General features: G+C 45.7%; 1 protein-coding gene across 3 annotated transcripts in view; it reads left to right on the forward strand.

Annotated features, from left to right (window-relative positions):
* The window catches only part of svopl (SVOP-like), a 119,716-nt gene that overhangs the window by 35,740 nt on the left and 59,685 nt on the right, over positions 1–24,291 (forward strand). For all 3 annotated transcript variants that reach the window (XM_048548535.2, XM_048548536.1, XM_048548537.1), the window contains 2 exons: positions 11,281–11,375; positions 14,479–14,577. In XM_048548535.2, the coding sequence (XP_048404492.1) occupies positions 11,281–11,375; positions 14,479–14,577 (194 nt within the window). The remainder of the gene's footprint in view (positions 1–11,280; positions 11,376–14,478; positions 14,578–24,291) is intronic.

Consider the following 24,291-nt stretch of genomic DNA (forward strand, 5'->3'; position numbering starts at 1 on the left):
AACTTCCAGGCGGGAAGGAGGAAACAGCCCGTCCCCAGCCTGACCCGGAGCCGGACCCTCCTGCCTCCGCACCCCTGACGGGGGGATGCCACCCGGAAGGCAGCACGGACGGTTTCCTGAGCCCAGAGAGCGTCCAGCAGTTAGCCCGGGCAATGGGCATGAAGGGACAGATGGAGGGGCTGGACCTTGGACTTGGGGAGGGTACTGCGGTCACTGCCCACAATGGGGGTATGAATTGCGAGCATTAATGTGCGCAGCGTCAAGTCAACCACGAGATGTGTGCCCACGTTGGCCTACCTGACCACCATCAAGGCGGACCTCCTGTTTCTGCAGGAGTGCGGGATACCGCACCTCGGCAGGTATGGGAAATGGTCTGGTGCCTGGACCTGTGGGCCTTCGATCTGGTCGGGGGGTAACGACTGTCGCTCCTCAGGCCTGGCTATTCTGCTGCGGGGGCACAACTTCACCATCTCTCAAGTTCAGGAGGTGGTGGGAGGGGCGCCTCCTAGTGGCTGACATCACCTACAGGAATGCTCCCCTGAGGCTGATCAACGTGTACGCCCCAGCGGTACGGAGTGAGCGGTTGGCCATCCTGCAGCGGCTTCCACCCCTGCTGGCTACGTCCAGGCCGGTCATCCTAGGCGGAGACTTCAACTGCATCATTGATGCAGATGGAAGATCCGGCATGGGGACAGCGGGTGGGGGGATTCAACTGGACGTCACGTCCAGATTCCTGATGGGCACGGTGAAGGACGCCAAGCTGCTCGACGTCTTCAGCACCCCTGCAGACGGAGCGCAGCAGAGGTACACCTGGTCGCGGCCAGACGGGTCTATCCACTCAAGGATAGACTTCCTGTTTGTGTCACGGACGTTCTCGGTCAGATCCACCGGTGTCGAGCCGGTGTTCTTCTCTGACCACTGCCTCCTGTTGGCCGACTGTCACTTACAGGACGACCAGCCGGCCGGCAAGGGGACGTGGAAGCTCAACACGACTCTGTTGACCCCAGAGAACGTCGAGGAGCTTAAGAGGGAGTACACCGGTTGGAGAACCGTGAAACCCCTCTTTGAGTCTCCAGGCGACTGGTGGGAGACGGTGAAGGAGAACATCAAGAGGTTCTTTGTCCTCAAGGGTGTTCAGAAGGCAAGAGAGAGGCGGGAAAAGCTGTCACGACTCCAGAAAAGGGTGCGGAACCTGCTCCTTCTGCAGTTGATGGGGGTCGATGTCACAGAGGACCTCCGCGAGGTGAGCGGCCAGCAAGCCTCGCTCTTCGCCGCGGAGGCCTCCAGGATAATCTTCCGGTCCAGGGTCCGCTCCGTGGAGCAGGACGAGACATGCTCGCGTTTCTTCTTTCAGAAGGTGCACAAAGAGAGCTCTGTGCTTAGCCGGCTGAAGGAGGACGACGGCTCGGTGACGTCGTCTCGGCCCAACGTTTTGAGGATCAGCAGATCCTTCTATGCCGGACTGTACGACACGAAGCCCATGGACAGCACGGCCTCCGAGTCGTTCTTGTCGTCTATCACGGAGGTCTTAGACGACGGCACGAGGGAGTGGCTGGACCGGCCGATATCCCTGGACGAGCTGGCCAGAGCCCTCAAGTCCTTGCAGAGGAATAGGACTCCCGGAAGTGACGGCTTACCGAACGAGCTGTATTCTGCTCTGTGGGGCCTGGTCGGCCAGGACCTGCTGGAGGTGTATGATAGTGCGCTTCGGGCAGGGGAAATGTGCAAGTCCATGAGGAAGGGCATCATCACCCTCATTTACAAGAGGAAGGGGGAGAGGGAAGAAATTAAGAATTGGCGTCCCATTTCACTTTTGAACGTGGACTACAAAATCTTGGCCAAGGTCATTGCCAACCGGGTCAGGTCTGTCCTGGAGTCAGTGATTCACCCTGACCAAACCTGTGCTGTGCCGGGCAGGAAGATCGCTGAGAGCCTCGCGCTCATCAGGGATACGATCGCCTACGTACAGGACAGGCGGGTGGACACCTGCCTCGTCAGCCTGGACCAGGAGAAGGCCTTCGACAGGGTCTCTCATGCTTACATGAGGGACGTCCTTTCCAAATTGGGGTTCGGGGAGGGCATCCACAATTGGATCCGGCTGCTCTACGCTAACATCGTTAGCGCAGTCTCGATCAACGGGTGGGAATCAGACAGTTTTCCTGTTAGATCTGGAGTCAGGCAGGGCTGCCCGCTCTCTCCTGCCTTGTTCGTGTGCTGTGTGGAGCCCTTCGCCGCCTCCATCAGGAAGGACGTGAGCCTGAAGGGCGTGACTATCCCAGGCAGCGGAGGCCTTCAGGTCAAGACCTCCCTGTACATGGACGATGTCGCCGTCTTCTGCACCGATCGTCGGTCGGTGAGTAGGCTGTTGGACATCTGTGGCCAGTTTGAACTGGCCTCGGGTGCCAAAGTCAATAGGGGTAAGAGCGAGGTCATGTTCTTCGGGAACTGGGACGACCGCTCCTTCATCCCCTTCACCGTCAGGACAGACTACCTGAAGGTGCTGGGTGTTTGGTTTGGTGGAGCTGGGGCATGCACTAAGACTTGGGAGGAGCGTATCGCCAAATTAAAGCAGAAGCTGGGCAGGTGGACGTGCCGGTCCCTCTCCATCGCGGGTAAGAACCTGGTTGTCAGGTGCGAGGGGCTTTCGGTACTGTTGTATGTGGCGCAGGCCTGGCCTATTACCTGGACCTGCGCCGCTGCGGTCACCCGGGCCATCTTCCACTTCATTTGGGGGTCGAGGATGGACCGGGTCCGCAGAGATACCATGTACAAAGACCTGGGAAATGGGGGAAAGGGCGTACCGAACGCCACCCTCGCCCTGACGGCTACCTTTGTGTGTGGCTGCATCAAGCTGTGCATAGATCCTCAGTACGCAAACACCAAGTGTCACTACTTACTGAGGTTCTACCTGTCCCCGGTGTTGCGAAGGATGGGCCTGGCCTCGTTGCCGCGGAACGCTCCGAGTAGTTGGACCGTTCCGTACCACCTGTCCTTCGTGGAGAAATTTTTGAAAGGAAACACCTTTGACCACAAGGCCGTCAGGCAGTGGTCAGCACGTAGTATCCTCAGGACCCTTTGGGAAAAGGAGAGGGTGGATCCCGTCGTGTGGTTCCCCACGCAGACTGCCAAAGTCATTTGGCAGAATGCCTCATCGCCAGAACTTTCAAACAAGCACAAGGACATTGCTTGGCTGGCGGTGAGAGGGGCTCTGCCAGTTAGATCCTTTATGCATGCCCGGAATCTCTGCACCACCGCACGCTGCCCTCGAGGTGGCTGCGGGGGGGACGAGACTGTTGATCACCTCCTTCTGGAGTGTGCCTATGCGCAAGAGGTCTGGAGGGGGATGCAGTGGTATTTGTCGAGGTTCGTCCCGAGCAGCTCCGTGACGTGGGACTCCGTGCTCTACGGGCTGTTTCCGGGGACGCACACCGAGACCAACATCAACTGCGCCTGGAGGACCATCAATGCGGTGAAAGACGCCCTTTGGTCTGCCTGCAACTTGCTGGTCTGCCAGCTGAAAGAACTGCCCCCGACCGAGTGTTGCAGACTGGCGCACTCCAAGGTCCAGGGCTACGTGCTGAGGGACGCGCTAAAGCTTGGGGCAGCCGCCGCCAAGGCGTGGTGGCGAAAGACCACCGTATGAGCCCCCTCGTCCAGAAAAGGGAAAAGAATCCTATCTGGTAACTGGGCCCAGCTGGCGCCTTCCCCAACTGGTCAGGGGGCCAACTGGGACTGTGCGGGGTGACGACTGCCGGGGCGGTTTCTTTGCTTTGTTTTTTTTTCTCTGTTTTGTTTTTTTTCCTTTCGTTGGCGTACGTACCCCCGGGTAACCCGGAGTGGCTTGCATGACTGGGTAGGTGTATAAATGTTTCATTTTTTGTACATTCTATGAATAAAGTATATTTTTTCAAATAAAAGAAAAGGTGATGAAACATCTGAAAACTAACCTTCCAGCTCAGCGAGCAAACTCACATCCAGAAACTCAACATGAGCTACAAATCTTCTCAAAACTCGCTTCCCAAAGTGTGTTTTAGATTTAAAACTTGATTTGAAGTGCAGCAAAAGAAAACAAGTGTGTTCTAATTTTCAGCGTGTGCAAAGCCAGTGGAATGGTTTGAGTACATTAATTTTATCAAAAAGCCTCATGATTTCGATCACTTTTCCTGAACTGAGGAAGAGGTCCACTTTCTCGTTGTGCACCTGATGTGTGACCACAGTGGGTGTGTCGTGTGGGCGACTAGAGTCATAAGTTATAGAGATGTACAGCACAGACACAGACCTATCGGTCCAACTCATCCATGCCGGCATGATATTCTAAATTAGTCTAGCTCCTTTTGCCAATATTTAGTCCATATCCCTCTCAACCCTTTTCTATTCATATCCCCATCCAGATGCCTTTTAAATGGTCTAATTGTACCAGCCTCCACCACTTCCTCTGGAGCTCATTTCATACACACACCACCTTCAGCATGAAAAAATTGCCGCTCAAATCCTTTTAAGTCTTTCCCCTCTCACCTTAAACCTATGCTCTCTATTTTTGGACTCCCGTACCCTGGGGAAAAGACCTTGACTATTCACCCTGTCCATGCCCCTCATGATTTTATAAGCTTCTATAATGTCACCCCCTCAGCCTCCGACGCTCCAGGGAAAATAGCCCCAACCTAGTCAACTTCTCCCAGTAGCTTAAACCCTCCAATCCCAGCAACATGCCTGTAAATTTTTTCTGAACCTTTCAAGCTTCACGACACTCTACCTGTAGCAGGGAGACCAGAATTTAACACGGTATTCCAAAAGTGGCCTAACCAATGTCCTGTACAGCTGCAACATGTCTAGCTTATTGGAATTCCCTCACTCAGCAGCTATGCTGTATGCTGGCTAGATCTCACATACGTGAATGAAATAGTTCCTTGGGTCACTTACAGGGCCTGGCACACAACTCTGCTCCAGACCACAGGCCACCGGTGAGAGTCTTGCTGTCCCACACAATTTAGCCAAGTTAAGCCCCTGGGTTGGTCTTCTTTCATTGCAAGCTACACAATGTAAACCATTGTGAAAGAATTTGGGTAAGGTGGAGCCCTCGCTGTAATGTCTATGGATTGGCATTCCACATCCCGAGGCTGATGCTGTAAGATCATTGGTTTGCATCCCACCCTGCCATGTAAAAATAAAACTGATCACGGTCCTATGGTAGCCATTGTGGCCAAAACCCTGCTGTATCAGAATAAACTTAATGAATAGCTGTAGCTGAAGAGGAAGTGGTGCAGAAGGAAAGGCTAAAATGTAGACCTGGCTTTTCTGCCCAGGGCCTAAGTGACTAATTATTGTATGAACATTAAAACGGTGCTCAGATTCACCAGTTATCCCACACTTTACATCTGCAGCCTCTCACTCACCATAGATTGATGGATGAAGACAAAGTGTGATAGGAGATGAAGAATCCTAATGTGCAGACATCCCCACCATCAATCTCTGGTGCAGCTACACCCTCAGTAATACCTCGTTGTACAAGAGTCAGCTCCTCTCTGACATCGTCTCCCTACAAAAATGAACGGTGTGTTGACACAATGTGTTTGGATAATGTGGCAGTCCATGGCTGAGTAGCCATCACTTATGACCGAGTTGTGGGCGTAAGCCTGTAAGGTTGAGAGAAATAGTATGATATGAAGGTTTAAGTATTGTTTGCTGGATTGAAATCATAAGATGAGTGTTACGGAGTGTGGTAAACTTATAGATGAGGCTTGTGGTGCAGTTCTGGATGTGACATTGGAAAATTAAAGTTTTCGGTAATATGTTGTGTTTGGCCATGTGTTAGGTCTCAGTCAGTGTGTCAATGTAGCTTTAAAAGACACGCATGTGATTTCATCACAATATCATAGCAGATGACTTGAGGGTCTAAAGGTCTCCAGCCCCTTCTTAACTGGGGCCATTTGAAGCAAAACTTGTTGAAAGTGTGATACTATTTACAATTGAAAAGCCTAACACCAGCCCAGAACAGGAGCTGAAATTAGCATCTGTCAAATCTTTCAATATCATGTTACCTTGTTATTTTGTTATGGAAGCTAGGCATTACTCAAAAATGTGATAAAGACAGTTCAGAGGAATTATGTTCCTGTTAAAGTGAAAAGTAAGGTTGGTAAGATAAGGGAATAATGATTGAATAAAGGTATTGAGGCTGTAGTCAAGAATAAAAATGAATCAATAATTAGATGTAGACGACCGGGACCAATTGAATCTCTTGAAGTATATAAAGAGTGTATTCTCAAGAAGGAAATCAGGAAGGCAAAGAGGAGATAGATAGTCTAGGAAGATGACATTGAAGATAATCCAAAAACATTCTATGAATACATTAAGAGCAAGAGGGCAACCAGAGAGAGAGTAGGACCCCGTGGAGATAAAAAAGATGGAGAAAAACTGGAGTCAACAGGTATTAGGGTGCAAACTCTCTGGTGGTTGGAAACATACCTGGCATATAGGAAGATGGTTGTGGTTGTTAGATGTTAGTCATCTCAACTCTAGGATATCTCTGTCAGAGTTCCTCAGGGTAGTGTCCTAGGTCCAACCATCTTCAGCTGCTTCATCAATATCACCCCCTCCTGGATGTGTCTCCCTAAAGGAATTTTGGGTCAACCTACGGCATGTGAACAGGCAGCTCGCAATGAGCAATGAATGCTGGCCAGCCAGTGATGTCCACATCCCAGGAATAAAAAATAAGCACCATGGGATCTTTTGATCCTCACTCGAGAGAACAGAGTGGTCCTCTGCAGAGCATCTCATCTGAAAGACAACAATCCTGACATTTCTCTAGTGTTTTGGTACCTTCCAATCTGGGAATATTTTCTCCCGAAAAAGTGCTGAAACATATTGGTAACAACTGATCTCACTTGAATCAGAAATATTTACCAGTCACTGTTGCTCTCTGAACAAATAAAACTGAATGCCATATGATGCTCGTGCCTCAAGGGGGCAATAGTTGGGCATTGCTGAGGAAGCAGTACTTCAGATTTTACAAAAGTGTGGCACCACAGACAGAAGCATTCTCACAAACACAACTGAATTTGTAGTTGGCCTTTGACTGTGCAAAATGGCAGTAGAGAATTGGCATCATATTTCATGTTTAGCTGCGGCAGTGCTAATGCCACCTGAATGGTAATCGGAAGCTCAGGCTAATGCTCTAGAATTACATGTTCAAATCTCACCATGACAATTGATTGAATTCCAATTTGATTAATAAGTAAGTCTGAAATTAGTCTCAGTGATAGTGACCATGACAACTGTTGTCAATGGTAAACAAGCATGTGATTCACTATTGTCCTTTAGGGAAGAAAGTCTGCTATCCTAACCTGTTCTGGCCTTAGTATGAGATAACAAAGTGTGGAGCTGGATGAACACAGCAGGCCAAGCAGCATCTTAGGGACACAAGAGCTGACGTTTCGGGCCTAGACCCTTCATCAGAAAAGGGGGATGGGGAGAGGATTCCGAAATAAATAGGGAGAGAGGGGGAGTCGGTCCGGCAGCAGGAAGTCTAGATGGGGTCAATGGATTGTAGGCTGGTTTGTGTGATGGCCTGAGATAGGTTCAGGACTCTGTAGTTTATTGCAGTCTTGGGATGAGCTGATACAACGCCATGCTATGATACATCCAGATAGGTTGCTGTCTGTGGGGCATCAATAAAAATTGGTAGGAGTCCTTGTGGACATGCTGAATTTCCTTCGTCTCTTAGACATGAAGTTGTGCTTTCTTGACTGTTGCATCGATGTGGGAAGACCGCCTCCCCGTCTCTCCCTATTTATTCCAGAACCCTTTCCCCATCCCCCTTTTCTGATGAAGGGTCTAGGCCCGAAACGTCAGCTTTTGTGCTCCTGAGATGCTGCTTGGCCTGCTGTGTTCATCCAGCTCCACACTTTGTTATCTTGGATTCTCCAGCATCTGCAGTTCCCATTATCTCTGGCCTTAGTATGACTTTGGTTCCACAGTACTATGTTTTGACTTGCAAATGGCTTCTGAAATGATAATCAGGAAGTCAGTTCATTGAGGAGAAATTAGTGATGGACGGCAAATGCTGGCCCATGAGTCCTGTCTTAAAAAAAATAAAATCTTGTCTGAAATGTTTGGTTAAATTTCTCCCAACACTGTGTTGCAATGCACTGACACCTGACGTTGTACAGGACGAAGAAGTGCTGTAGATCATAGATGAAGCATTGCATGTCCTTTGGGTAGATTGATTTATTTACTGATTGATTGATTAATTGTTGTCACATACCAAGATACAGTGAATGTGTTGTTTTGAGTGCTATACAGGCAGACTGTACCATACAAGTACATTGGGCTAGCTGAACACAGTGTAACAGCCACAGAGGAGGTGCAGAGAGAGATCAGAATTAATATTTGAGAGATCCATTAAAAATTCTGATAACAGCGGTGAAGCAGCTGTTTTTGAGTCTATTTGTCTGTGTATTTATACTTTTATACCTTCTGCCCGATGGAAGAGAGTATAATCAGGGTGGGTTGGGTCTTTGATTATGTCAGTTACTTTCCTGAGGCAGCAGGAAGTCTAGATGGGGTCAATGGATTGTAGGCTAGTTTGTGTGATGGTCTGGGATAGGTTCAGGACTCTGTAGTTTCTTGCAGTCTTGGGATGCAACACCATGCTATGATACATCCAGATAGGATGCTCTCTATGGGGCATCAATAAAAATTGGTAAGAGTCCTTGTGGACATGCTGAATTTCCTTCATCTCTTGGGGAAGCAGACATGAAGTTGTGCTTTCTTGTCTGTTGCATCGATGTGGGAGGACTAGGACAGATTGTTAGTGATCATCGCTCCCAGGAACTTGTGCTCTTGACCATTTCCACTTCAAGTGATTCCAATCGATCAGATCTAAGCTCTGCAGTCCTGCCCTTTCCAGTTGTGAATGGTGGTGGACAATTAAACAACTCACTGGAGGAGGAAGCTCCACACATAACCTCATCCTCAATGATGGAAGAGCAAAAGATGCAAAATATAAGGCTGAAGTATTCTTCAGCTAGAAATGCCAAGTGGATGATCCATCATCGGCCTCCTCCAGTGTTCCTCAGCATTACAGATGCCCACATTCCATGAGTGAGTAAAAGTAATCTACACTCTGGTGGTTCCTGATTCCTCAGCCATTTATTTACTCCATCTTAATGTTCATGGTATTAAACATTTCTCTCAATTCTCCTTTTCAGCTTTTTTTGATCTGAGGAGAATCATCCCAGCTTCCCCCAATATTCTCCACATAGTTGTAATTCCTCATCTGTGGAACCATTGTGTTAAACTCTCCAAAGCTTTCTCATCCTTTGTAAAATGTCTGTGTCAGGGTTGATGATTCATCATCATAATCTTTAATAACAGAGACACTCTTTAAACACAATAAGCTGCATTGTACGGTCACGGACCTGGCTGTTGTTGGTGTTAGTGAGATTTCCCCAGTGGAGCAGACTACTCCACTTCCAACCTCGGTCCTTGGGGTGCCTCGGTCCCCTGAATTTGTGGTAATCCTTTCTTGCCAGCTTGTTGCAAATGGCAAGCTGGCACTCGAGGGGCCATTTTATGATATGTCATCCATGTTTGTCAACCATTAGCTCTGGGAGCTGGTCCAACACCTGCTCTGTAAAGGCTGGAAGTGCCAATTTCAGTACTGTCTGGAGGATTGACGCTTACACAGAGCTGGTAACTCTGTTTAGATCATTTCATTTCATATTTACTCCACCTTGCCTCTGTTGACTTTCTGTCTTGCTCTGTTCCTCCAGCCGTTGTCAACAGCGGGCCAATTGTGCTAGTGTCAGGGTTTTCGGAAGTGTAATTTGACATTTTTTTGAAGGCCTTGAGTGAGGATTGCCTTTGGGTCTGATAGCTGTGACAGTGAAACGGTATGCCTAGTGACGCTGTTCGAACAGAAGATGACCTTTCAGCTTGTTGAACCTCATCCAACTTCAGCATCACAATACTGTGATTTACTCTTGCTCTGCACCCTTAAATATCTTTCACTGGGCATCTATCTCATATGACGTCAACTAAGACTGAACATTTGAGCAATGTCTGGAGCTGAACCATTCAGTTTGCAGCCTCAGTATGACATATGGCACCCAGGTGAGCACCAGACCACATGTCTATGGCCATCACTAAGATTGTCTACATTCATCTCCATGGCATTATCTGTTTTCACCCCACCTCAGCTCATGAGCTGCTGCAACCCTTATCCATACTTTGACACATGTAGGTATACCTATCTCAGTATTCATCAGATAGACTTTCTATCTTCTAAGCTCCATAAATTTGGGCTCCTCCAAAACCCCTAGCTGTATCCCAACTGGCACCAAGGTACCGATCACCCCTTACCCTCCAGCTGTTGATCTACTTTGGTCCTCTGTCTGGTAACAGCTCAATATTAAAATTGTCCTTCTGCTTTTAAGGGCCTCCATAGCAACAACCCTCTCTCCCAGTAACCTGCTGCGGTCCCAGCATATCATATTTATTGGGCTCCTTGAATTGAGACTTGTTGAGTATCCCAATTTAAATTTCTCCACCATAGGTAACTACGCCTTCAGATATTGAGGCCTTAAGCTCGGGAATTCTCTTCCCAAACCCCATTACCGCTTCTCTCCCTTTGGCACCCTTAAACAACTACTTCTCCTTCAAACTTATTGTGGTTTGAAATAAGACCTCTTTAGATAGCTCAGTGTTCAATACTGACTGACAAGTGTCCTGTGAAGCATTTTGGGACTTTTTAAAAATTTATTAGAAGCATGGTATAAATTTGTGTTAAAACAGAAATAGTGCAGATGCCTGAGATCTGAAATAAAACACAAGTGCTGGAGAAACTCAGCAAAGTTTGACAGCATCTGTGGAGAGTTAGAATGGAGTTAACATTTCAAGTCCAGTACGACTCTTCTCCAGATATTCGTTGTTGTTGCACCCATTAATGATGGCATGGTTTGTGTTGCCTTCGCTGAGGAGAAATCCCAGCACAATTTGTGACAAAAAAAGTGTTTTCTTGAAACTTGAAAAGTAGCTGCAGGCTGAGTATCATGCAGCGTGAGTGGTAAAGAGTCACTGGTCATCTCCAATACATGCTAAGAGACTCAAACTCATTTAAACATAGCGGAATTTTGTCTTGAGATGCTGGTGAGAGCTGAGTATGTTAACTCACTGACATGAATTCATGTCTTCTGTGTAGCTATCTTACAGCCAAATGGAAAGGTTTATTTACTGAATTGTGCTCCATTTCAAATTCAAAATGTGACTCTCTTTGTTCTTCAGCCCCCAGCAAAACATACACAGTGGAGGAAGCAGTGGAAAACATTGGATTTGGGCGATTCCATGTTTTGCTGGTATCAATCATGGGGAGCACCAGTGTAAGTATTGGTAGAAGAGAAACTGGTAGATCATGATAGCATATATTGTCAAAGCATTGACTGTCATTAATAAAGTATAGCTTTCAACAGATGACTAGCACTTGCCAGTGTCAGAAATTATAACGTAACAAAACAAAAGGCTGGAAATAATTTGCAAGTCTACTATGTGTAGAGAGAAACTGTGTTAAGCTCTTGTTAAAACAGGAAGATAGGAGCATGATGGGTTTTAAGCAAGTGATACAGAGTGGACATTAGGAAAAAGAACAAGTGGAAGCCATGGAGATGGAAGACATTGAGTGGCAATAAAGCTTGCTGAGCAGAACTGATAATGTAAACGAGAAAGAAAGAAACATAATGGATGTCCTGGGGAGAAAGCAAGAACTGCCGATGCTGGAGTCAGAGATAACACAGTGTGGAGCTGGAGGAACACGGCAGGCCAGGCAGCATCAAAGGAGCAGGAAAAAAGCTGACATTTCGTGTCAGGACCCTTCTTCAGAATAGACATTTCTGAAGAAGGGTCCCGACCGGAAACGTCAACTTTCCTGCTCCTCTGATTCTGCCCGGCCTGTTATAGAAGTCCAGGGGAGATGTAAATGGCAGAATAATTATTTGCTGCTAAAACTGGAGAAAAGATAGATTAATATTAAATCCTGGAAAGAAAAGGATACAAAATGGCATCAAAGGTTACCGTCAGAAAGTGATAGACTCAGTGTTGAGTCCGAAAGTGATAATATGTCGATGGAAAAGTGAGATGCTGTTCCTCAAGCTGCACCTCAGGACAGTCCAAGTACAAAGTAATGCCTTGTCCTTTGAAAATTGCTGAGTTATTGTGATTTCATCCACCCAGTACAAAAAAGGTTAAGAGCCTTGAAGAAAAAAGAAGGCTAATGTTACAATCACAACAAATATGGCAACAAGAGTGAAGAATTACATTCGAAGGAGCTTCCACCCTTAAATACCAAATCAAAGCCACGAGGTTTTACATTTTATCAAATCCCCATACTTTCTGAATACTGCTTGCAATTCAGGTCTCCCTGCTGTAGGAAGGATGTTGTGAAACTTGAAAGGGTTCAGAAAAGATTCACAAGGATAATGCCAGGGTTGGAGAGTTTGGGTGAGAGGAAGAAGCCGAATAGGCTGGGGTTATTTCCCCTGGAGTGTTGTAGGCTGAGGGATGACTGTATGAAAGTTTATAAAATCGTGAGGGGCACGGCTAGGGTGAATAGTCAAGGATGGGAAAGTTCAAAACTAGGGGGCATAGGTTTAAAGTGGGAGGGGAAAGATATAAAAAGGATCTAACGGTCAAATTTTTTCACACAGTGGGTGGTGTGTGTATGGAATGATCTGCCAGAGGAAGTGGTGAAGGCTAGTACAATTACAACATTTAAAAGGCATCTGGATGGGCCTATGAACAGGAAGGTTTTAGACGGATATGGGCCAAATGTTAGCATGTGGGCCTAGATTTATATCAGATATCTGGTCGGCATGGATGAGTTGGACTGAAGGGTCGATTTCTGTGCTGTACATCTCTGACTCAGTTCTCTTGAAAAACCAGTTCTTCAACATCTGACCGACAAAGGGCTGAAGTTAATTCCAGATAGTGGTGATTTTGGAGGCAGAGTGTATTAAATTAATTTAAATTTAAAGGGTACCCCGCACTTTTGTGCCTTTTTCTAATTAACCCTGGGCAAAAAGGTTTGTAGACATTCTTCCAGCGGGGTGTCAATTGAACTCCTTCAGTGGGCACTTACTCCCATCAGAATTCATATCTACCAGCAGCAGGTGAGGGTTTTTCCATCAGGGAAAAGTGAAATGCTTTTGGGTTCTTCGTGATATGATGTTAGAATTAGACTCAGATTTTGTTGTCACGTGTACTCCAATGCAGACTGTACAAAATCGCCCTTCTCTGACGCCATCCTGAGGCGGGATGTGAAGTAGTATCAATTTGTACTTTGAGAACCGTAGACGTACAGTGTTACATTCTACTAAAGAACACACACATTGTTTTACCAACTGTCTTTCTCTCTCTTTGGGCTCTATCCTATCGTTTATTCCCTACCCCACCCACCTCCCTATTTTCTGCATATAAACTGACGTTTTCCCAGCCACCATCAGTTCTGAGGAAGGGTCATTAAGTCCCTTTCACAGATGCTGCCAGGCCTGCTGAGCTTTTCCAGAAATTTTGTTTTTATTCTTTCTTTTGTTGCCTTTTAACTGTAGCATATGAATAAAGTGTGTTTTGGTTCAAGATTGGCAGTTTGACCAATCAAATTGCACCTGGAATGCAACATCTGGAACTTGCCTTTAAAATGAGTGATTAGGGTCCAGGCTATCTCCTTAAGGTAGCTTTAGGGAGTTTGGTTTGGTCTATAACGATACGGGGTTGAAGATGTAACTTTGTAACTGATACACTTGTGTATAATTAGAAAAGTGTTTCCTGAACTGCAGGCAGCCAATCAGGAAAATGTGAACTCATCCTGAGTACAAACCACCAGTCCCAGACGCCCACGGCACCCCAACAGCGGAAATGGGAGAACAGTAGGTATGACAGCTGGTGGTAATGGACATCCATGTGATGCAAGGCCCCATTAGGAATCCAGGGCAACTGTGTGCAATGCAAGTGCAGGGATTGCTGAGAATCGTGAACTGCTAATACACGATATCATTTGCAAACACCGTGGCTCACTTGGCTGACTCAAAATATGCATAGCAATTCTTGCAAATACTTGTTTGTTGTTTTTGTACGAAAGGAGTATATTTGAGACAAAAACGAGTGATTGTGCAAACCTGTATCCTGGCTTGCAACCCGTTTCAATAAAGTGACAGCATAGGCCAGACTTGAAAATGAGAAAAATGGGAAAAAAGAAGTCAGGCCTGAGAGCTCATAACGCTGTCACTGAGCCGGTGACTATTCTGGGAGTATCACTCCAATCTCAATGTTCTAGCTTCTGCTCACGAGGGATGATTGGTAAAGGGCTGGAACTCTCCATCTTCTAACCCTGAGCACAACAGTATAGGACGACAGGTGACATTATGAGGAGATGTCCAACTTTCCAAATAAGATTGAGCCTTGATGTTATTGTTTCCTTGGTTGTTTCTTCAGGTGGCCGAAGCCATGGAGATCATGCTTTTGGCAGTCATTTCCCCAGTCATTCGTTGTGAATGGCGCCTGGAAGAATGGCAGGTTGCCATGGTTACAACGGTAAGTTAATTCCTTTGTTCATTCCAGCCCTGTTTAGTGTATTATATTTCAGTGCTGGAGCACCTTAACTCAGCTCCTGTGGTCCAAGAACAATCTTGTACTACACTGGACTTATTGTTCAGAAACCAAATTCAATACAAGGCTCAGCTATATAAAGTGGGAGTCAGTGCAGTTAGCCTCTAGCTCCAATTACTGAGAATAATTTAAACTTTTTATAGTCTTCAGACTTTTAAAACTGAAGCTTGGAGGTGTTTGGCTGCTGTTTTCTGATTCACGCATTCTCTCTCCTGTTTGAGGGTCTTTTGCTCTTTGGGGTTTTGCGATAAAGTGATTTTTCACTCGGGGATATTATTTTTGAACTGCCTCCAAGGTGTGGGCTTGGGCCCCCCACCATCAGGGTATCTATACCTAATACAGCAATGCTTGCGTTACCTCCTGCTAGGTAAGAACAAAACATTGTCCATGCCATACTGAAAGATTCAATGGACATTTATTCCAGCTCTGGCTAAATATAAAGACTGCAGACTTCTTATTTTAGGCACCTATGGGACCAGAAGTGTACCGGCTGATCAAATATTCTGGTTGTTCACGAGGTCCACGGAATCAAGTTTAAGAACAGGGGAGGCAATGGCCTAGTGGTATTATTACTGGACTGTTAACCCAGAGACCCAGATAACGTTCTGAGGACCCTGGTTCAAATCCTGCCTTGGCAGATGGTGGAATCTGAATACAATAAAATATCTGGAATTAACGCCATGAATCCGTTGTCGATTGCTGGTAAAAACCCATCTGGTTCATCAATATCCTTGAGGGAAGGAAACTGCCATCCTTACCTGGTCTGGCCAACATGTGACTCCAGACCCACAGCAATGTGGTTGACTCTTAACTGCCATCTTGGCAATTAGGGATGGGCAATAAATGCTGCCCAGCCAACAATGCCCTCATCCCTTGAATGAATAAAAAACAAACTCTCTAAGTAATAGAAACATAATGCATGGGTATGCACATCACTGTTACACTTTATTCATAGGCTAAAAGACTTAAATAATGATGCAACCTTGCCTTAAATAAAACTTACCAGCAGAGAGCCTTCTCAGTCGTACCTTCAAATCTGACATCACGGAAATTGCAATAACATAGTAAATGCCTAAGTTATTTTTGCCGATTTATCAAGCGTGCCAGTTCAATAAGGTACCATTTAAAACAAAGCTTGCTGCATTACAGTCACAGGCACTCCAGTGTCTGGGCTAAATGAAGTTATTTGGTTGCAAAGAGTAACATTTAATGAACACTTTCACAAATGTGATGTATTTCAAGTGATCCTGTTTAAGACGAACCCTGAGAACTTTCTAACCTCGGGTTATATGCTTGACAATGATGCTATCACAAGCATGTTTCTTAGAGGTATACTACATACCAAGTCGTGAGATGTCATAAGTCAATTGTTCATGCTTTATCTTAAATTCAGAAAGAAAGTTCTGACATTTATATTTCAGCTTTCACAACCTCAAGATGTCCCAAAATTCTGAGTTATGTGGAATCCAGCAACTGCTTTTGGAAGTTCATATAAACTACATTTATCGACATGCTCCTAATAAAATGTGCACTCCTAAAAGTCAATTAAGTTGAATGACCAATTGGCCAAGGCTTTATAAATCCATGTTTCTGTGATGAGGTTTTCAATTATTCTGCTCTGACTTATAGATTTCCACTCAGCATATGCTTGACACTATCAGGTATATAAATCTAATTTTTCTGTCTGTCTATCTCTAAGTCTCTCTGTCTCTTAAATAATTTCCAGTCTCAAGTTACATTTTCTGAATTGTGATAGCCTTAGAAGGTTATGGCCATATCTTTAACAAGTGTTATTTAAACTCCAGGATTAAAACCCATCTGACTCTGGAGGTTTGTCAATCTTCAATAGGTTGAGTCAGAGAGTAATACAGCATACAACAACAGTCCCTTCGGCCCAAACTGGTCCATGCTGACCATGGGCCCACACAGCTAGTTCCAGTTACCTGCATTTGGTTCATATCCCTCTCAACCCCTCCCATCCATGTACCTATCCTAATTTTGTTACAAATGTCACTATTGTATGTGCCTCAACTACTTACTCTGGCAGCCCCTTTCATATATGCACCACTGTCTGTGTGAAGAAGTTGCCCCTCAGGTCCTTCTTAAATCTTCCCCTCTCATCTTAAACCCATGCCCTCTAGTTTTCAATTCTCCATCCCTGGGAAAAAGATTGTATGCATTGTCTTGATTTTGTTTGCCTCAATAAAGTCGCCCCTAAATTTCCTACGTTCCAAGAAATAAAGTCCTATCCTGGCCAACCTCCCTCTTTAACTCAGACCTACTAATCCTGGCAACATCCTCGTAAATCATCTTTGCACACTTTCCAGTTGATATTTATTCAGTTAGCTCTGACTTTGATTCGTGATTTATTTGCTTGAAACACATAATATATTATCCCTTTTCCTGTACCTTAAGGTGGAAGCAGAAAAAAAAACTCAACAAGTCTGCCATTTCTTCATTATTTTATGCAATAGTCCTTGTGTCTGTTTCTAAATGGCCTATATTACCCCTTTGCTTCTAAAATATTTGTAATATTCTGTTTATCTTTATATCCCTCATGTATGTTTTGTTTTCACATGTTAGTGGTATCATAATGGCCTGGCGATATTGTCACTAATTAGTAGTCCTGAGACTGACAATGTTCTGGAGACCAGGATTTATCCCACCACAGCATGTGGTGAAACTTGAATTCAATGAAGCGGAATTAAAAGTCTCATAAAACCATTTCATGAAAACTCAACTGGCTCATTAAAGTGTCTTATACCAAAGAAGTCTGATGCCCTCACCTGGTCTGGCCTGCATGTGATTCTAGGCCCAAACGAACATGGTTAGCTCTCAACTTCCCCCTAAAATGGTCCAGCAAGCCTCAGAAAAGCAATGACATAATGGAACCGACAATGTCAAACTCATTCTGGTTGACCCCTCAGTGTTATATTTATTGACGTTTGGGAGCTAGTGCCAAAATTGGAGGCTGGATGAAACAACCAACAATCCTGAAATGGTCACACCTCATGGAATCCTGCCACACCACATCTCAGAAAACACCATCAATACTGTTTCTGGATATGTCCTCTCCCACCAGTGGCAGAGTTAATGGCAAGGTAATATGAATTTGTTAGAGAGTTGCACTGGGAGCCTTCAATCTTGGTTCTGGAGCCCTAGAAGTCTCATGGTTTCAGTTTAAGCAAGAAAATAGCCAAACGATTACAATTCACTATCTTGCTTTGGCTCATGAATCAGCACTTCTCTATTTTGAACATCACTGAGAGGAAGGATCTGAAAATGGAAAGGGTGCAGAATGCACTGTGGGTGGAGTCTTCGATGCCCTTCAGTAAAAGTGGCTTGGCAGCAGTACCACTGAATGAGCTTGTTGGGTCCTAAAGGACATAGAGCTGCTATTGGGTCTGTGGCAAGGGATAAGGGAACCACCAAGAAGGGCAAATGCACTTGGCTTCGTCCTTACCAATCTGCTGGTGGCATCTGTCAATGACAGTATTGGTAAGAGTGACCACTGCACAGTTGTTGTTGAAATACCTTCACACTGAGGATACCTTCCATAACATTATGTGATATTGCTGCACCTGCCTCACAATGTGTTTTAACCCTTCTATTCAACAAAGAAACTGAGTCAACTCTTAATAGTAGTAAGAAATGATCTTTATCTACTTCAACACAATTAATGCCATAATTACAAAATAGGCTACAAACTAACAATTAACACTATAAATCTAATTAAGTATCTTACACTTTAACTTAACTTTGAATGATCAAATGCCACCACACTTGATCTTGGTTTTGAGCCATGTGGCAATGATCGTCTGGTCTTCTGCTCTTGTTGGCCCCAGGGTTGCCGCCTACTCATGGTGTTGGTCTCGAGTTGCGACTCCTGAGGGTGGTGTTGTAGCGATTCTTATACCTGGAAGCGTTCACACCCAGTTGCGGGGATCTTCAATTCCTACTAATGGATCAGTCAGGGCTCGATCACCCTGAATGATCAGACCCAATCGGGCGTTGGTGTGTTAGTCCTTGGGCCTCCATTCCTGAAGGCACATAGGTCAGGTAGCCCTTCCCAAAATAGCTTACGAAGTGCCCCTTTGTCCTGAAAAACAACTCAGCATTTCCTATTGTCCTGGGAATGAGCTGGGTCAATTGTATATTGTGCTGTCTGCATCTGTAGCCTGTCTGGGTCTGCAGCTTAGTTTTTTTTTAGCACAGATTATTTTGGCCACTCTTGGGTCAAAACTTCCCAGCATGCTTTATTTATTGTCTTTTGTTTTTGTAAGTCAGCTATTTTTAGTGGCCTGTCTGGCTACAGTATTATCACCATGCTAAATGGGACAGATTTCAAATCAATATCCAAACCGATGACTGGGCATCCAATAGGTGCCCTGGGCCATCAACATCAGCAAAATTGTCCTTAAGCACAACCTGCAACCTCATGGCCCCGCATATCCCCCAGTCAACCATTGCCATCAAGCCTGGTTCAATGGAGAGTGCAGGAGAGCTTGCCAGGAGCAGCACCAGGTATAACCTAGTGAAGCTATACCATTAGATTACTTCCATGCCAAACAGCGTAAGCAGCAAATGATAGACAGAGCCAAGTGATCCCGCAACCAATGAATCAGAGCTCTGCAGTCTTTCCGCATCTGGTCGTGAATGGTGGTGGACAATTAAACAACTCACTGGAGGAAGATGCTCCACAAATATCCCCATCCTCAATGATGGAAGAGCCCTGAACATCATCCAAAAGATAAGGCTGAAGAATTCGCTGCAATCTTTAGCTGCATGTGTCAATTAGATGATCCATTTTGTCCTCCTGCAGTGGGCCCTAGCATTACAGATACTAGTCTTCAGCCAATTTGATTCACTCCAAATGATGCGAAGCAAATGCTGGAGGTAATGCATGCTGAAAAGTCTGTAGGCCATTGATCAGATTGCAGTAATAATGCTGAAGACTTGTGTTCCAAAACTATCCACACTATTAGCCAAGCTGTTCTCCCAATACAGTTACAACACTGGCATCTACCTGATAATGTAGAAAATTGCCCAGATATGTCCTTATACAAAAAGCATGGCAAATTTAACCTGGCCAATTATCTCCCCATCAGTCTACTCTTGATCATCAGTAAAGTGATGGAAGGTGTCAATAACAGCGCTATCAAGCAGCATCTGCTCAGCAATAACCTGCTCAGTGATGCCCAGTTTGGGTTCTGCCAGGGCCACTCAGCTCCTCACCTCATTACAGCCAAAAGAACTGAACTCCAGAGGTGAGGTGAGAGTGATGGCCCTTGACATTAAGGCTGCTTTCAACTGAGTGTGGCATCAAGGTGCCCGAGCAAAATTGGAATCAATAGGAATCAGGAGACAAATTTTCTTTTGGTTGGAGTCATACCTGGCACATTGGAAGATGGTTGTGGTTGTTGGAAATCAGTCATCTCAGCTCCAGGACATCTCTGCAGGAGTTCCTCAGGGCAGTGCCCTCGGCCCAATTATGTTCAGCTGCATCATCAGTGACCTTTCCTCCATCATAAGGTCAGAAGTGGGAATGTTCACTCATGATTGCACAATGTTCAACACCATTCATTACTCCTTAGATAAAGAAGAAGTCCATTTCAAATGCAACAAGACCTGAACAATATCCAGGTTTGGACTGATAAGTGGCAAGGAGGATTCATTTCATGTAAATGCCAGGTATTGACCACCTCCAATAAAAGTCAATCTAAGAATCTCCCCTTGATTTTCAATGGTGTTATCATCTTCACTGAAACCCCTACTATCAACGTTCTGAAGGTTCCATTAACCATAAACTGAACTAGACTCACCATTTTTGTACAGTGATTACAAAAGCAAGTCAGAGGCCGGGAATACTGCAACGAGTAATTCGCCTTCTGAATCCCCAAAACCATTCTAGTATTTGCAAGGCACAAGTCAGGAGTGCGATAGAATATTAAATAAAAACCAATAAAGCAGTAAATCACACACAAAAACAGAAATTGCTGGAAGAACTAAGCTATAAGTGAAGAGAAATCAGAGTTAATATTTTGGGTCTGGACACACTTCAGCAGAACTGATGGTAGCTAGGAAAATGTCAATTTATATGCAGAAAATAGGCTGGGCAAAGGGGGTAAGGAGTAAACGATAGGTGGGGATGGAGCCCAAAGACAGAAGAGAACTGTTGGAGAGTCAGAGGAGTAGATAACAATCAGGCTAGGAGAGCGAATGGCTGTTGATAGACTGTTAGTGGCTGATAATGGGTTGCATGTAATAGCAGGCTGCGTCATCACAAGGTGTAGTACGTGAGGGTGGGAGCTGGGACATAGGGGAGTTCAAGCCCTGAAGTTATTGAACTCGATTTTGAAGGCTGCAGGGTCCCCAAACGGAAAATGAGATGTTGTTCTTTGAGTTTCCGCTGAACTTTGTTGAAGAACTGCAGCAAACCTGAGACAGGGATAGTGGCCAGGGAACAGGGTGAGATGTTGAAATGACAGGCAACAGGAAGCTCAGGGACAATAATGCAAGCAGAATGTAGATGTTCTACGAAGCTGTCACCCAGCCTTCGCTTCGCTTCCCCAGTGTAGAGGAGACCACAATGTGAGCAGTGAATGCAGTAGACTAGATTATGTGATGTACAGATAAAGTGCTGCTTCATCTGGAAGGTATGTTTGGGCTGTTGGATACTGAGGAGAGAGGAGCTAACTAGGCAAGTGGTACACCTTTGGCGATTGCAGGGGATGTTGCAGTGGGGCTGTGGCGTGTTGTTCGGAATGAAGGGTGGAGCAAGGTGCCCTGAAGAGACAAGTGAGGGGAGGGGTGGGATATGTGTTTGGTGCTGGCATCTCGCTGGAGGTGACAGAAATAGTGGGTAATGAGTTTCTGGATGTGGATCCTGGTGGCATAATAGGTGAGGGCTAGGGGAACCCTATCGCTGTCGTGGAAGGGAAGAGATGGGGTGAGAGCCCAAGTGTGGGAGATGGGTCGGGCGTGGTTGAGGGCTCTGATGTGGAGATCCTTGAGACCATCCTGGCAGGGGAGGGACTGCTGCTTCCAGGAGCCGAGGCCTGAACCATCAAACCCCCCACCCTCCTCGGCTTGGCTGAGCTCTTCGTCACCCTCAGCAACTTCTCTTTTAACTCCTATCATTTTTGTCAGGTCAGAGGTGAGGCCATGGGTATACTCATGGGCCCCAGTTATGCCTGTCTCTTCGTGGGGCACGAGGAACATTCCTTGTTCCAGTCCTATTCTGGCTTCCAAACCACTACTCTTTCTCCGATATATCGATGATATCATTGATGCTGCTTCCCTTTCTCATCCAGAATTGGAAATGTTATCAATTTCGTTCCCAGTTTCCAACCTGCCCTCACTTTCATCTCGTCCATCTTGGACTCCTCCATTCCCTTCCTTGACATTTGTTTCTAGTTCTGGGGATAGACTGGCCACTAATATCCACTTTAAACCTGCCGACTCCCACAGTTATCTGGATTATACATTATAAAGACTCTATTCCATTCTCCCAGTTTGTCTGTCTCAGTTGCATATGTTCCGATGCTCCAATGATACCAACTTTGACAAGAGAGCCTCCAAAATGTCCACCTTCTTCCACAATCGGGGATTCCCCAGCACCGCTGTCAACAGGGCCCTCAACTAGGTCTGACTCATCTCCCGCACTTTGACCCTCACATCCTCTCCCACCTTCTCCCACAGCAATAGGGATCCCCTTGTCCTTACCTACCATTCCACCAGCATCCACATCCAGAAGATCATCAGTAGACCACGCCTGCCTCCCACCATACCCCAATGGCACCCCTGCAATCACTGAAGGCATAACACCTGCCCACTTACCTCCTCCCTCCTCAGTATCCAAGGGCCCAAACATACCTTCTAAGTGAAGCAGTGCTTTGTCTGCACATCGCACAATCTAATCTACTGTATTCGCTGCTCACAATGTGGTCTCCTCTACATCGGAGAAATGAAGCGTAGACTGGGTGACTGCTTTAAAGAACATCTACATTCTGCCAGCATTAATGACCCTGAGCTTCCCATTGCCTGTCATTTCAACACACCGCCCCTGTTCCCTGGCCACTATCCCTGTCTCAGGCTTGCTGCAGTTCTTCAACGAAGCTCAGCATAAGCTGGAAGGACAACGCCTCATTTCCGTTCGGGAACCCTGCAGCCTTCAGGACAAAAAGTCGAGTTCAATAACTTCAGGGCTTGAACTCCCCAATATCCCAGCTCCCACCCTCACACACCACATCATGATCACATAGTCTGCTATTACATACAACCCATTGTCAGGCACTAACAGTCTCCATCAACAGCTATTCACTCTCCTAGCCAGATCATTATATATTCCTTTTCTGTCCAACTGTTCCTTTCTGCCTTTGGGCTCCATCCCCACCTATCGCCTACTCTTTATCCCCTCCTCCTACCCTATCTTCTGCATAAAAACTGACATTTTCCTAGGTATCATCAGTTCTGATGAAGTGTCACTGGACCCTACAAGTTAACTCTGATTTTTTTTTCACAGAACCTGCCAGACCTACTCAGCTTTGCCAGCAATTTCTGTTTTTAATGGAATATGCCCCATTTTCCTGGATGAGTGCAGCCCCAACAACACACAAGCTTGACACCACCCAGGAGAAAGCAACCCTGCCTGATTAGCACTAAACCCACAAACATCCACTCCCTCCACCGCCGATGCTCGGTAGAAACAGTGTGTCCTGTCTACAAGATGCACTGCAGAAATTCACACAAGATCCCCAGACAGCACCTTCCAAACCCACGACCACTTCTATCTAGAAGGACAAGAGCGGCAAATGCCAAGGGAAGACCACTATATGCAAGTTCCCTCCAAGCCACTCAGCAGCCTGAATTAAAAATGTATCTCATTCCTGCAGTGTCACTGGGTCAAAATCCTGGAACACTTCCCCGAACGACACTGCTGTATGTTTACAGAAATAGAATGTAGGAGTTCAAGAAGGCAGCTCGTCTCCAATGTTCTCAAAGGCAGCAATGCATAGGCAATTAATACTTACCCAGCCTGTGATACCCAGGTCACGTGAATGAATAAAAATTCTGTTTGCCGTTGTTAATGTAGATTTTTCCTTACTTTGTCCACCTTTATATCCTCCAGTTTACTGGATTGACCCAATGCTTTGTGTTTTTTCCATTTAATGTTATACCAATAAATTATTTGTAGCACGCTGCATTAAGAACACAAGGTGCACAACACACAATCAGACAAAATTCTTTATAATATGCTTGTAAAAGTGGGGCGGAGGAATTGTTCGCTGATGGAGTCATGATGGGTCTCCAAGAAGTTATTCCAAAACATTGAATTCCATTTTCAACAGCGATACCCAATTCTTAACCAAGAGCTGGCACTGTAGATTTCAAAACTCCCTACCAGGGCTCTGCACTCGACCAAAATGAGATCTCTCTTATAGTTTTATATTGTGTTGTCGTCTCTTTTGTTAAATGCGGCTGTTGATCTGGTAAAAGTTTTAGAGTTGCTTCACATTCTGTGGTTGGAGGATAAATGTGATGATTGCTTTCTGAATGTACATTTTTGATCTTTGAAAAAGGGCTTTGAGGAGTTAGAGTGGTTGCCGTGAGCACAGTGCACTATGATGGGGTCTCTCA

Source organism: Stegostoma tigrinum, chromosome 18 (assembly GCF_030684315.1).
Source record: "Stegostoma tigrinum isolate sSteTig4 chromosome 18, sSteTig4.hap1, whole genome shotgun sequence".
In the NCBI taxonomy this organism is placed as follows: Eukaryota; Metazoa; Chordata; class Chondrichthyes; order Orectolobiformes; family Stegostomatidae; genus Stegostoma; species Stegostoma tigrinum.